Source organism: Tachyglossus aculeatus, chromosome 27 (genome assembly GCF_015852505.1).
Source record: "Tachyglossus aculeatus isolate mTacAcu1 chromosome 27, mTacAcu1.pri, whole genome shotgun sequence".
Taxonomy (NCBI): domain Eukaryota; kingdom Metazoa; phylum Chordata; class Mammalia; order Monotremata; family Tachyglossidae; genus Tachyglossus; species Tachyglossus aculeatus.
The window spans coordinates 3,581,608-3,594,665 of NC_052092.1; the positions used below are offsets into that span (position 1 = coordinate 3,581,608).

At 47.9% G+C, this 13,058-nt stretch overlaps 1 protein-coding gene across 7 annotated transcripts in view; it reads left to right on the forward strand.

Moving 5' to 3' along the window:
• The window catches only part of ERC1 (ELKS/RAB6-interacting/CAST family member 1), a 276,795-nt gene that overhangs the window by 232,109 nt on the left and 31,628 nt on the right, over nt 1-13,058 (forward strand). For 6 of the 7 annotated variants that reach the window (XM_038767705.1, XM_038767706.1, XM_038767707.1 and 3 more), the window contains one exon: nt 9,107-9,205. In XM_038767705.1, the coding sequence (XP_038623633.1) occupies nt 9,107-9,205 (99 nt within the window). Of the gene's footprint in view, nt 1-9,106; nt 9,206-10,492; nt 10,560-13,058 lie in introns of all 7 variants that reach the window. The other variant, XM_038767711.1, reaches the window with a different exon arrangement.

Sequence of the window (13,058 nt, forward strand, 5' to 3'; positions counted from 1 at the left end):
GCTTACTATATGCCAGGTACTGTTCTAAGCACTGGGGTAGATGCGAGGTAATCAGGTTGGACACAGTCTGTGTCCTACATGGGGCTCATAGTCTTAATCCGCAGTTTCTTTCATTTATTCATTCATTCAGTCATATTTATTGAGTGCTTTCTGTGTGCAAAACACCATACTAAGCGCTCGGGAGAGTACAATATAACAACAGACACTTTCCCTGCCCACAACCAGCTCACCGTCTAGAGCAGGAGACAGACATTAATATAAATAAATAAATAACAGATATATGCATGTGTTGTGGGGTTGCAATGGAGAGGTAACTGAGTCCCAGAGACGTGAAGTGACTTTATGCAGCAGACAAGTGGCAGAGCCGGGATTAGAACCCAGGTCCTTCTGTCTCCTAGGCCCTGGCTCTATCCACTATGCCACGCTGATTCTCTCCCCTTTTCCATGGGAGGAAAGGTTTCTTTCCATCTCCAGGGGTGGCACTTCACAGGGCTACAAAATACCCACTGGCATCTGGTTGCAAACTGGGTCGCCTTTGATCATTCTCCTCCCTTCAAATATGGGAAAGAAAAATTTGGCACAATAAGATGGGCAATTAGCTTGAAACAAATAGAATGTCAGAAATGTCAGCCGAAGGAATTATAAAGCAACCATCCCGTTTTTTGACTAGTGACAACTCTTTCTCTCTCTTTCTCTCTGACTCTCTCTCTCCCCCTTCCCTCCCCAGAGGCCTAATGACTGTTGCCTGAAAGTGGCTTCCTGTGTCTTTTCCAGGATGCGCTTCAGGCTAGATAAAAATTTGGATGGCTAGGCTGTCAATTCAATCTGCAGACGCAGAAAGCCCCGTATTTCCAGAACCCCGTCATTAGGATTTAAATTGCAATCTACCCTCACCAATGTAAGAAGACTAATCTTAATGACATCTTATGGGGTCTGTTAGCCTGGGAATTTCCCGTAACTGAATTAGGGACATGGTACCTGATCTGTCCTGCCTTTAGTGGGGGAGGGTGGAGAGAGAGAGAGACCACATATTTTGTTGCGGCTTCTCCGGTTCTAATCAAGGGACTTTTTTGCGCTATCTCTGCACTTGAATCTGTCCCCTTTGGGCACTTGGGATACCCTCCACCCTCAGCCCCAGAGCACTTATCTGTAACTTATTTACTCGTATGAATGTCCCTCTGCCCCTCTAGACTCTTAGCCCATTGTGGGCAGGGAACGTACTCTACCGAGCACTTGGTACAGTGCTCTGCGCATAGTAAGCACTCAATAAATACCATTGATCGATTGATGAATACAAGATAATCAGGTCCCACGTGGGGCTAACAGTCTAAGTAATCAGTCAAGTCAGAGGAAGAGGAGGTACTGAATCCCCATTTTGCAGATGAGGGAACTGAGGCCCAGATAAGTGAAGTGACTTGCCCAAGGTCACACAACGGGCACATGGCAGAGCCAGGATTAGAACCCAGGTGCTCTGATTCCCAGGCCCACGGTTTTGCCACTAAGCCATGCTGCTTCTCTTCCACTGGGGCACAGAACTTTGCAAATACAGTCTTCTGTGAATGGGTGACCTGCAGTGGATAGAAAAAATAAGCCCAAACCAGTTTTCAGTTATTTCCATTTTTTCAAGTTAGTACCAAATTACTACAAGTGAAAGTTACCCCCACATTTTTCCCTCCCCTGCGCCTCTCTACCATTCCAGTGACGGGACCAATCCGACTTAATCTTCCTCTTGAAGAATTCATTATCATGCTTCACAGGGCAGGGCAGGGAAACTTTTTCTGCCCTGCAGATAATTTTCCATAAAGTGGTAGGGGTAGAGTTTGCTGGGCAATGGAGCGTATTGAGCGCCTACTGAAGAGTGAAGGACAGTACTTTGGGGTAATCCTTCAGAAATACAACCTCCATTCCCTGCCCTCTGGGAAAGACATTCAAATGTAAATCTGAGTGGTTACAATAGATCCATGGGTGCAGACAGAATTGGGATGTTTTGCCTGTGAAATGCTTTTTTGGTATTTAGTGAGCGCTTACTGAATGTGCAGCAATCAATCAATCAATCAATCAATCATATTTATTGAGCACTTACTGTGTGCAGAGCACTGCACTAAGCGCTTGTACTAAGCGCCTGATCCCTGTTCTCAAAGAGCTTACAGTTCACGGAGCGGGAACAGACCTTAAAATTAATTACAGACTGGGAAAATAATAGAGTATAAGGATGTGGACCTAAGTGTTGTGGGGCGGGAGTATCAAAGTGCTTTAGACTGGAAGCTCGTTATGGGCAAGGAATGTGTCTGAAAATTCTGTTTTATTGTATTCTCCCAAGCACTTAGTACAATGCTATGCACATAGTAAGCGGTAAATATATATGATTGATTAAGGGATGCACAGCCAGGAGCATAATTGATGATGATGATGATGATGGCATTTGTTAAACACTTACTATGTGCGAAGCACTGTTCTAAGCACTGGGGGGATACAGGGTGATCAGGTTTTCCCACATGGGGCTCACAGTTTTAATCCCCATTTTACAGATGAGATAACTGAGGCCCAGAGAAGTTAAGTCACACAGCTGACAAGTGGTGGAGCCGGGATTAGAACCCATGACCTCTGGTTCCCAAACCCATGCTCTTTCCACTGAGCCATGCTGTTTCTCTCTGTTTGATGCAGAAGGGAGGGTAGGTAGGAGAAATGAGGCTTTAGTCAGGGAAGGTCACTTGGTGGAGATGTGATCTTAGGAGGGTTTTGAAGGTGGGCAGATTGGCGGTCCATCAGATAATAGTAATAATAATTATAGTATTTGTTAAGCGCTTACTATGTGCCAAGCACCGTTCTAAGCACTGGGGTACATACGAGGTAATCAGGTTGTCCCACACAGGGCTCACAGTCTTAACCCCCATTTTGCAGGTGAGGTAACTGAGGTGCAGAGAAATGAAGTGACGTGCCCAAGGTCACACAGCAGATACGTGGCAGAGCTGGGATTAGAACCCAGATCCTTCTGAGGCTCAGGCCCGTAATCGAATCAGTAGGCCATGCCGTCACTGATGGATTAATTGATACTGTAGGCGGTGACACAGCTATCCGGGGTGGGTGGTCCTCCCTCACTCAGCACTAACGGGAATGCGACCGAGGAATGAAGCTAGGGAGATGTTTGGCCCAAGCCAGACATCAGGCCCGGGGCGGCTGGATTTCTGGCTCCGTCCCGGATCCACTTGACAAGAAGAATCATTCAGTAATGACTTAATCTGGGGCCTCCTCGGTGCAACGTTAAAGGATTAATAAAGCTTGTTTAGGCTGGCGAGCCCAGCCAGGAATTGCGGGGCTTAGATTTTTGACCAAAAATGCAAAAGAAATAGCTGCTGACATCATTGTTTCCAGGGTACACAGACCCCCTCAGCCAGGCCTGACTCCCGGGGGAACAAAGTCTGAGAGTCCGGTAAGGTGGCCCGGCCACTTGTTAATGGAAGACACCTATTTCTTGTAGTATCACCGTTCCCTTCACTCCTCGAATAATAATAATAATATTATTATTATTAATTTTGGTATTTGCTAAGCGCTTACTACGTGCCAAACACTGGTTCTAAGCGCTGGGGGAGATACAAGGCAATCAGGTTGTCCCACATGGGGCTCACAGTCTTAATCCCCATTTTCCAGATGAGGTAACTGAGGAACAGAGAAGTTAAGTGACTTGCCCAAAGTCACACAGCTGATAAGTGGCAGAGCTGGGATTCCATCTGACTCAGTGGAACTCCGTCTTCACCTCTCTTTCACATCCTTCTTACTGCCTGGAAATTCCTCCCCATCCTTCAAGTCACTGCTCTCCCCCTCTTCAGTGCCCTACTGAAATCACACCTCTTCCAGGAAGCCTTCCCGAACTAATCTCTCACCTCACCCACCCTCTTCTCCCTTCTGTGTTGCTTCCACACCTGTGTCTTTGATGCAGAGCAGAGTGGCCTAGTGGAAAGAGCACAGGCTTAGGAGGCAGAGGACCAGAGTTCTAATCCCTGCTCCACCACTTGTCTGCTGTGTGACCTTGGGCAAGTCAGTTAACTTCTCTGGGCTTCAATTTCCTCATCCGTAAAATGGGGATTAAGACTGTGAGCCCCATGTGGGACAGAAACTGTGTCCACCCCAATCATCTTGTATAGTGCTTAGTGCCTGACTCCTAGTGTGCACTTAATAACACCACAAATATTATTATTATTATTGGATATTCATCCCTTCACAACTCCCAAAGCACTCATGCCCATACCCTTCCACTCTGTTGCTTTCCTTATCTGAAATTTATTTTATCATTCTCCCCCACTAGACTGTACACTCCTTATGTGTAGGGATTGTACGTACCAACTCTGTTTGTACTCGCACTTAGCATGGTGCTCTGCGCACAGTAGATTGTAAGTTCCTCAAGCATAGGGATCACGTCTACCAACTCTTTTGACTTGTACTCTCCTCAGCGCTCAGCCCAATGCTCTGCCCCCAGAAAGCGCTAAATAGAGATGATTGATTGATCAATTGGTTGTTGTCCTGGGTGGGGGTCAAAGTCCCTTTCAATGTTTATGAGTGCTTACTCTGTGGGAAACACTGTCCCTGTTCTTTCTCCTCTCCTGGCAGTAGTCTGTGCCTCAGTGCCCTCGGCTTCCATTTGTCCAGACCATCTGGGCATGTGTTCGCCATTAATCTTCCGACCTCTCATCACCCAGAGAGAGTTGATTGGTTTAGGGAAAGAAGGAGGGGCCTTTTCCAAAGAAAGACACCGCATTCGACCTCTCCCACCCACCCACCCGTGAGCCCAGAGCAGCAGTCGGGACCTTCCTGCATTAGAGACACCTTAGGAACGATTAACATCCAATCCAGCCTGGGACCATGGAGCTGTCTAAAAATGGGAAAAGCGGACCCAGTTCCGGGCAACGGCCAACCCCATGAGGCTGCTCGGGTGAAATATGATGACACTCGCTCGTGTTTGTTTTAAGTTTCCAGGTTGCTACCTGTCAACCCGGAATGTACCCTCCCTCTCTGGCCTTGGTCTGTGAGCTCCATAATAATAATAATCGTGATATTTCTTAAATAATGATAATAATCATCTGTGTGACTTTGGGCAAGTCACTTAACTTCTCTGTGCCTCAGTTCCCTCATCTGTAAAATGGGGATTAAGACTGTGAGCCCCCTGTGGGACAACCTGATTGCTTTGTAACCTCTCCAGCGCTTAGAACAGTGCTTTGCACATAGTAAGCGCTTAATAAATGCTATCATTATTAATTATGGTATTTGGTAAGCACTTACTATGTACCAGGAACTGTTCTAAGCACTGAGGCAGATTCATTCATTCGATCGTATTTATTAAGCGCTTACTATGTGCACAGCACTGTACTAAGCGCTTGGGAAGTACAAGTTTGCAGCATATAGAGACGGTCCCTACCCAACAGCGGGCTCACACCCTGGCCCACGTGGGGCTCATAGTCTCAATCCCCATTTTACAGATGAGGTAACTGAGGCGGAGAGAAGTGACGTGACTTGCCCAAGGTCACACAACAGACAAGTGGTGGAGCCAGGATTAGAACTCATGACTCCCCGGCCCAGGCTCGACCCATGTGGCCATGCTGCTTTTTTGTGTCTGATCTGCTTACCTTGTATAATGATAATAATAATGATGACATTTATTAAGCGCTTGCTATGTGCAAAGCACTGTTCTAAGCGCTGGGGAGGTTACAAGGTGATCAGGTTGTCCCACGGGGGGATCACAGTCTTAATCCCCATTTTACAGATGAGGTAACTGAGGCACAGAGAAGTCAAGTGACTTGCCCAAAGTCACACAGCTGACAATTGGCAGAGCCGGGATTCGAACCCATGACCGCTGACTCCAAAGCCCGTGCTCTTTCCACTGAGCCACGTTGTATCTATCCCAGCACTTAACCCATAGTAAGCATTTAACAAATGCTGTTATCATTATTGCCTATAGTCAGTGCTTAATAAAGACTGTCATTATTATAATCATCGTCAACATCATTATTATTATTTAAGGTCTGGAAACCCACCAGAGGGAATTTGTGATTTTTTTCCCAGCTTAACTGCTCCCTGTCCAAATCAACCAGGCTAAGACATCGCATGTCTGCAACCCCTTTGATTAAAGGGTTTCAAAGACCTTTGCACTACTTTGTATAACCCTGAGGAGGTTAATACTCCTGAATTAGCCGCAATCATCGCTGAGCTACTCAGTAGGACCAACAGAGTCATTAGAAAGTCCATGACCAAACTGGTTGCCAAATCAGACTTCCTCAACGGCCCGGGTTCAAACCTCTGGGCCACTCCGTCTCCTGGCTAGAAGCGCTTTTGTCTCTGAAATTCTCCAGATTCCACCTTTTGGCATCATAATGTTTTATATTGGCACCAAGACAAATGAGCTCAGTTTTTCTATTGGAAGGGTTTGGACACACACACACACACACACACACACACACACACACACACACACACACACGCATGCAATCACAGTCACATGAACACACACTGAGCCTTTAAGTTCTTTATCAAATAATTTCTTCTTTTGCGGTCGTCTCTGGCCTTTAGTAATCGGAGCTTCTCCACTCCTAGCTAATAATAAAAACTGTGGCATTTGATTAACACTTACTACATACCAACACTTACTAGATACAAGATAATTGGGCTGGATAAAATCCCTTTGTCGCATAGGGCTGAGAGTCTAAGGGAGAGGGAGAATGGGTATATAATCCCCATTTGACAGATGAGGAAATTGAGGCACAGAGAAGTGACTTGCCCAGATTCACAGAGCAGACAAGCGGCAGTGCCGAGATTAAAACTCAGGGCCCCTGATTCCCAGGCCCGGGCTCTTTCAACTAGGCCATGCTCCTTCTGGTCCAAAAGGCAAATCACAGTTTCTAATATTCTTTCTTCTCATTTATAAGTGTGTCCGGGTATTGGACTGTCCCAAGCGCTTAGTACACTATGCTCCCCAAGTAAGCGCTCAATAAATGTCACTGATCGATTGCTTGTCTGCAGCTCCTAGCGTGTTTGATAGACCAATATTAAGCTGCCAGTATCATTATCTGACTGTGGAGAAGAGACCAGAGCATCAAATGGCCAGGCTAGCATCCTGCCTTTCCCCTTTCTAAAATGGCTGAAGTAGAAAAATGGTTTTCCGTGGACTTCCTGGATCCAATCAGTTTTTTTTGGCTACAGCTCTTTCTTGGGACCAACTCCTCCAAGTGCGACTTATACTTAAGCGATACTTGTGATCCATCTTGGATCTGGATGTTTACCACGTGTGCTTCTTGAACTGCACGGCCTGTTCCTTTAGCTATCAAATATTAAACATTAGCTTCGTCGCGTCCTGCGAAAGTGAGTGGCCGATACCTATCGTTTCTGGTCTGCATTCCTATTAGGCTTAGCGTGAAAAGTTCGTTCAACCCAACGAATGAAGTTCAGATGTTTTTCTTTCACTTTGCGAGTTTTCTAAGAATGCTTTCTCCCTTTTCCAAGTTGGCTTTGTGAACAAGTTTTTCTGTTTGTTTTTTTAATGGTATTTGTTAAGCTCTCGCTGTGTGCCAGGCACTATACTAAGCCCTGGGGTAAATAAGAGAAGCAGTGTGGCTTAGTCGCAAGAGCACGGGCTTGGGAGTCAGAGGTTGTGTGTTCTAATCCTGGCTCCACCACTGAATCAGCTGTGTGACTTTGGGCAAGTCACTTAACTTCTCTGTGCCTCAGTTATCTCATCTGTAAAATGGGGATTAAGGCTGTGAACCCTATGTGGGACAACCTGATTACCTTGTATCTACCCCGGCACTTAGAACAGTGCTCGGCACATAGTAAGCACTTAACCAATACCATCATCATCATCATCATCATCATTATTATTATTATTAAAAGCTAATCAGATTGGACACAGTCCCTGTCCCACATGGGGCTCACGGCCTTAATTTTACAGATGAGGTAACTGAGGCCCAGAGAAGTGAAGTGACTTGCCCGAGGTCGCACAGGAGGCGCGTGGTGGAGCCGGAATTAGAACCCAGATCCTCTGGCTTTTAGACCCGTGCTTTATCTGCTGGACCACACTGCTTCCCAAGTTCTGTGCTTTTGGCGAAAGGACATAAGCCAGAGAGCCATGCTGTAATGGGGACAGATCAGTGATCCGCCCAGCCCAAAGAGTAAAAGCGTGCTTGGAAGAACTGTGATATTTCTTCACTCCTTGACCTCTAAACTAACAACCATGAGAGTCCTTCAGGGATCTAGCAAGTACCTTTTTCCACGAATTCATCTAAACCCTTCTTAAGCCAATTATTATTTTCTCCCTGCCTGGCTTCCATTTATTAGAAGTAGTAGTAGTAATAGAAGTAGTAGTAGATGATTATAGTAATAGTTGTAGGGAACTGTAGTAGTAATAGTAAGCTCTATAACGCCTCAGGGTGACGGAATACATCTACCAACTCTGTTGTATTGTACTCTCCCAAGCACTTAGCACAGTGCTATGCACATAGTAAACCCTCAATCAGTACCATTGATTGATTGATAGAATCCAGGTCTCCGGCCACCTTTTGCTGTTGTGGGGCAAAGGGAAAGATCCAGTCAGCTTTTCTAAAGGACGGCAGTCGATCTCTCAGTCAATCAGTGGTATTTATTGAGCACTTACACTGTGCAGACCACTGTACTAAGCGCTTGGGGGAGTCTAATACAATGGAATTAGCACACTCGTTCTCTGCCCACCAAAAGCTTATGGTGTAGAGGGATCTGCTCAGATGGGCTTTGGGAAGTACTTTGAGAAGCAGCGTGGCTCAGTGGAAAGAGCACGGGCTTTGGAGTCAGAGGTTGTGGGTTCAATTCCCGGCTCCGGCAATTGTCAGCTGTGTGACTTTGGGCAAGTCACTTAACTTCTCTGTGCCTCAGTTACCTCATCTGTAAAATGGGGATGAAGACTGTGAGCCCCCCATGGGACAACCTGATCACCTTGCAACCTCCCCAGTGCTTAGAACAGTGCTTTGCACATAGTAAGCGCTTAATAAATGCCATCATTATTATTATTTCCTTCCTGCAATATGGCCCTATTGAATTCTCTCTCTCTCTCTCCTCGCTCTGTGTCTCTGTCTCTCCCTCTCTCTCTTAGACTCAGAATCGCATGAAGCTGATGGCTGACAGCTCCGACGATGACCACCTCAAATCCTTGCATTCCAACCAAACCAACCAGAAGCCCTCCCCGGACCAGGTATGCTTCCCCCAACCCCGTCCCCCCATCCCCTTCCTCTGGCCACCTTTTCTGCTTCAGATTGGATGCAGCTTCGCCACCTACCCCAGGCCAAACTTGGGGCTGGAGACACCTTTTTTTAATTATTATTATTATTATTATTATTGTTAATAATAATAATAATTAAGTGCTTACTATGTGCCAAGCACAGATCTAAGCTCTGGTGTAAATAAAAGCTAATCAGGTTGGATGCAGTCCCTGCCCCCCATGGGCCTCCCAGTCTTAATCCCCATTTTACAAATGAGGTAACTGAGGCCCAGAGAAGTGAAGTGACTTGCTCAAGGTAGCACAGCAGACACGTGGCAGAGCTGGGATTAGAACCCACATCCTCTGACTCCCAAGCTCATGCTCTTGACACTGGGCCATGCTGCCACTCTAGAACTGACCAGTTTGGTGTTTCTCAAAAAAACAAAAACCCCAAAAAACTCTCCCGATATTTCGCGGGTTTGGATCTCTGCGGGTGGGGGAGATGGATTGGAAACCTTAAAAAAAAGAGACTTCTGGGGTAAGCCTAGAAATGAACGTTCTGTGATCTTGGAAGCAATCTTAGAGGGTGTCTTTTTTCCACCCTTTCCAGAGGGACAGCTCCCCCCCAATTCACTGCCCTGTGAAAGAAACAGTGATGCAGAGTGTCACGCCAAGTTTAGGCTCTCCCTCCCTACATTTTACCTTGGAGAGGCGGACAAGAGACCAGAAGTCAGTCATTTTTATTGAGCGCTAACTGTGTGCAGAGCACTGTTACTCCGTGCTTGGGAGAGTACATTATAACAATGTAACCGACATTCCCTGCCCATAAGGAACTTACAGTCTAGAGGAGGAAAAAGACATCAATAGAAATTAATAAAATGACAGATATGGATGTAAGTGCTGAAAAGGAGGATGATAAAAAGGATCGAGTCAGGGCCATGCAGAAGGGAGTGGGAGAAAATGAAATGAGGGTTTAGTCAGGGAAGGCCTCTTGGAGGAGATGTTCCTTCAGTAAGCCTTTGAAGGGAGGGGAGAGTAATTGTCTGTCAGATATGAAGAGGGAGGTTTTGAGCAGTGGGGAAATGTGCCCTTTGTGAGAAAGTGAATGTCTTGAAAGATGTGGCTTCATCGATCTGTTTCAGAGCATAAAGGAAGTGACGGGCCATCCTTTTGTCCTGTTCGTTTTATACCTGTGTCTATGCCTTAAATACTAACCGACTCTTTTTCCCTTTCCACGCTGCTTTGGGAACCTTCTCGCCCTCGTCGTCTCTCTCCCGATAGGACGAGGAGGAAGGTATATGGGCGTAACCCATCAGTCGCTCTTAGCTCAGCCATTTTGTTCAGAACGGTGAGAACCACCTTCTCTTAACGTCATTCACACATCTCACCCACGCACCCGACTTCTGTGTGATCCGTGCCAACCCCCACATGTGCTTCCCTGTGGCCTATTTTCACCCACTGCGGTGTGTCGTGCCATGCTTCTGACCCATTCCATTGTGATGTTTTTCATGTTCTGCATGCGGAGGCTGGTTGGGGAGGAACGCACCTCCAGGGCAGGGGCGAAGGCCCCGGGAAGACGGGATGTCACATCAGCAGCGTGACCCTGGGAATTTCCCTCAGACCCAAAAGCGGAAACTCAGTCCCGGGCCCAGGCCTTTGGGCTGACGGTAGACTTTTGATTGGGCCTCCCTGAGCCCCGATCCACCACCTGGCCGGGCTTTCCGAAACGAGACCTCTGTCCCAACCCCATTCCCGGCTTCGTCTTCCTCTGCGAGGTCACGTGGCCCAGCTGGATGTTTCCCAGTGGCTCGTCAGGGACTATCGGGACGGGAAAAGAAAGGGGATGTTTGAAAGTCAGCGCGAGGAATAAGATTTCTCTTCCCTTCCATGCCTCCCCCAACCTCCGGAATAACTGCTGTATTAAACAGCTGCCAGGTCACTGTCTGGCTTTTCCTTCCCAGGCCGGCAGGCTGGAAAATGCAGGCCAGCTGCGGCAGTGTCTCCCTTTGATCTCAGGCCCTGGAGGTTCGACTGAGGAAATCCTTTTCTGTAGAAAAAATAATAATTATGATTAATAAGTTCACACTCATTGGTGGCCTTGCACTCCCTTGGATGCAGTCTCTCTCCCTCTCTCTGTCTCGCTCTCTCTGTCCCCCTGGGCCTGAGGGTGATCTCACTGTTTCTGGCTAAGCTGGCCCCCTGCAATGTCAGGGTCCTTGGGCCGAGCCCGCTCAGAGCGACGAGAACCCCTCACGGATCTGGCCAGGGAAGAGGCCGTGAGGTAAGTCGGCCAACAAGGGGCACCCCGCAGGGCAAGGGACAGTCCGGCCGACTCGCAGCTGGTGACATCAGGTAGGGGATAGGGTGGCGGGCGTACCCATTAGCTAGCTCTTCCAAGGCGGAGGGTGCAATCTGGGGCGATGGCTTGTCTCTTCCGTTGGCATCCCTACGGGAGGGGCGGAACCCTGGAGTCTTCCTGCTCAACCACGAGGTCCTTACCCATCATGGTAGGGGGACAGGAAGGCCTCTGCGTGCCCAGGGTAAGGGGTCCCCCACACACAATGGAGAACGGGGGTGCGTATCGGCCATCAGCCGGACCACGTTTCTCCATGTCCTCTGAGGAAAGGCCCTTGGAGAGCCGCTGCAGGAACTGGAGGAAAATGGGACTGAGTAGGGAGTTGCTGCTCACCCCTATCTTCCGCTCCCCTCCCTCCCCAAACATTCCTTCGACCCCCTAGGGAGGACCAGAGCAGCGGAGGAGAGGGGATGCTGTTTGTGCTTCTGCTCGGGGCTGGTATCGCACCAGGGGTCACCACAAACATCAGCTGCTTCAGTTTAACATGTTCCAACTGTTGTATGCAGGCCCTAGATGGAGGTCTTGGCCCAGAGCTATGTGGGTGTGTGACTTTGTGGGTATGTGTGTGTGTGTGTGTGTGTGTGTGTGTGTGTGTGTGTGTGTGTGTGTGTGTGTGTGTGTGTGTGTGTTACGGTCACTGTCACTACAACAGTAACTGCTTCAATTTAACGTGTTCCAACTGTTGTACTCAGGCCCTGAATGGAGGTCTCAGCCCAGGGCGCTTTGTGTGTGTCGGGGTGGGGGGGCGGTTGGTGGGGGGTGGGAGGAGATAGGGGTATGTTTGTGGGGAGGGGAGGGGAGGGGAAGTGGAGCTTTAACGATCACTGTACCCAAAGCCCCGTGCCAAGGCCTTCTCATGGACGAAGGCTACAGAAAATGGTTCTGCTGGTCTCCTCTTGGTTTGTAAAGGCCTGTACATCCCAAGTAGGGAGTCCTGATGAGGAGGATGATTACTTTGGTATTCAGCGAGCACTTAGAGGTGCCAAACACTGCGCTGAGCGCTCTAGAAGGGAGATGAGCAGGTAGTTGGTAAAATCAGTGAATCAGTCCCCTCGTGTCTCCTTCCCCAGGGCCAGGTCAGCCAGGCCTTGGGAAGGGGAGAGATCAGGAGAGCAATTTCTGTTTCTCACATTTGCCACCATTATCTTTTACCTCTCCCAGGGCTTAACACAGGGCTTAGCACATAATAAGCGCTTATCAAGTACCATTTAAACATTTTAAAATTCCATTCAGCCGTGGACCCCAGTGACCGAAAAATATGTCCCCTTCCCCAGCCCTTCCTTTTTTTTTAATGGTGTTTGTTAAGCGCTTACTATGTGTCAAACACTGTTCTAGGTGCTGGGGTAAGTACAAGTTAATTAGGTCAAACACAGTTCCTGTCCCGCATGGGGTTCATAGTCTAAGTAGGAGGGAAAACGAGTATTTAATCCCCATTTTACAGATGAGGTACTGAGTCACAGAGGAGTTAAGCAACTTGCCCAAGGTCACACA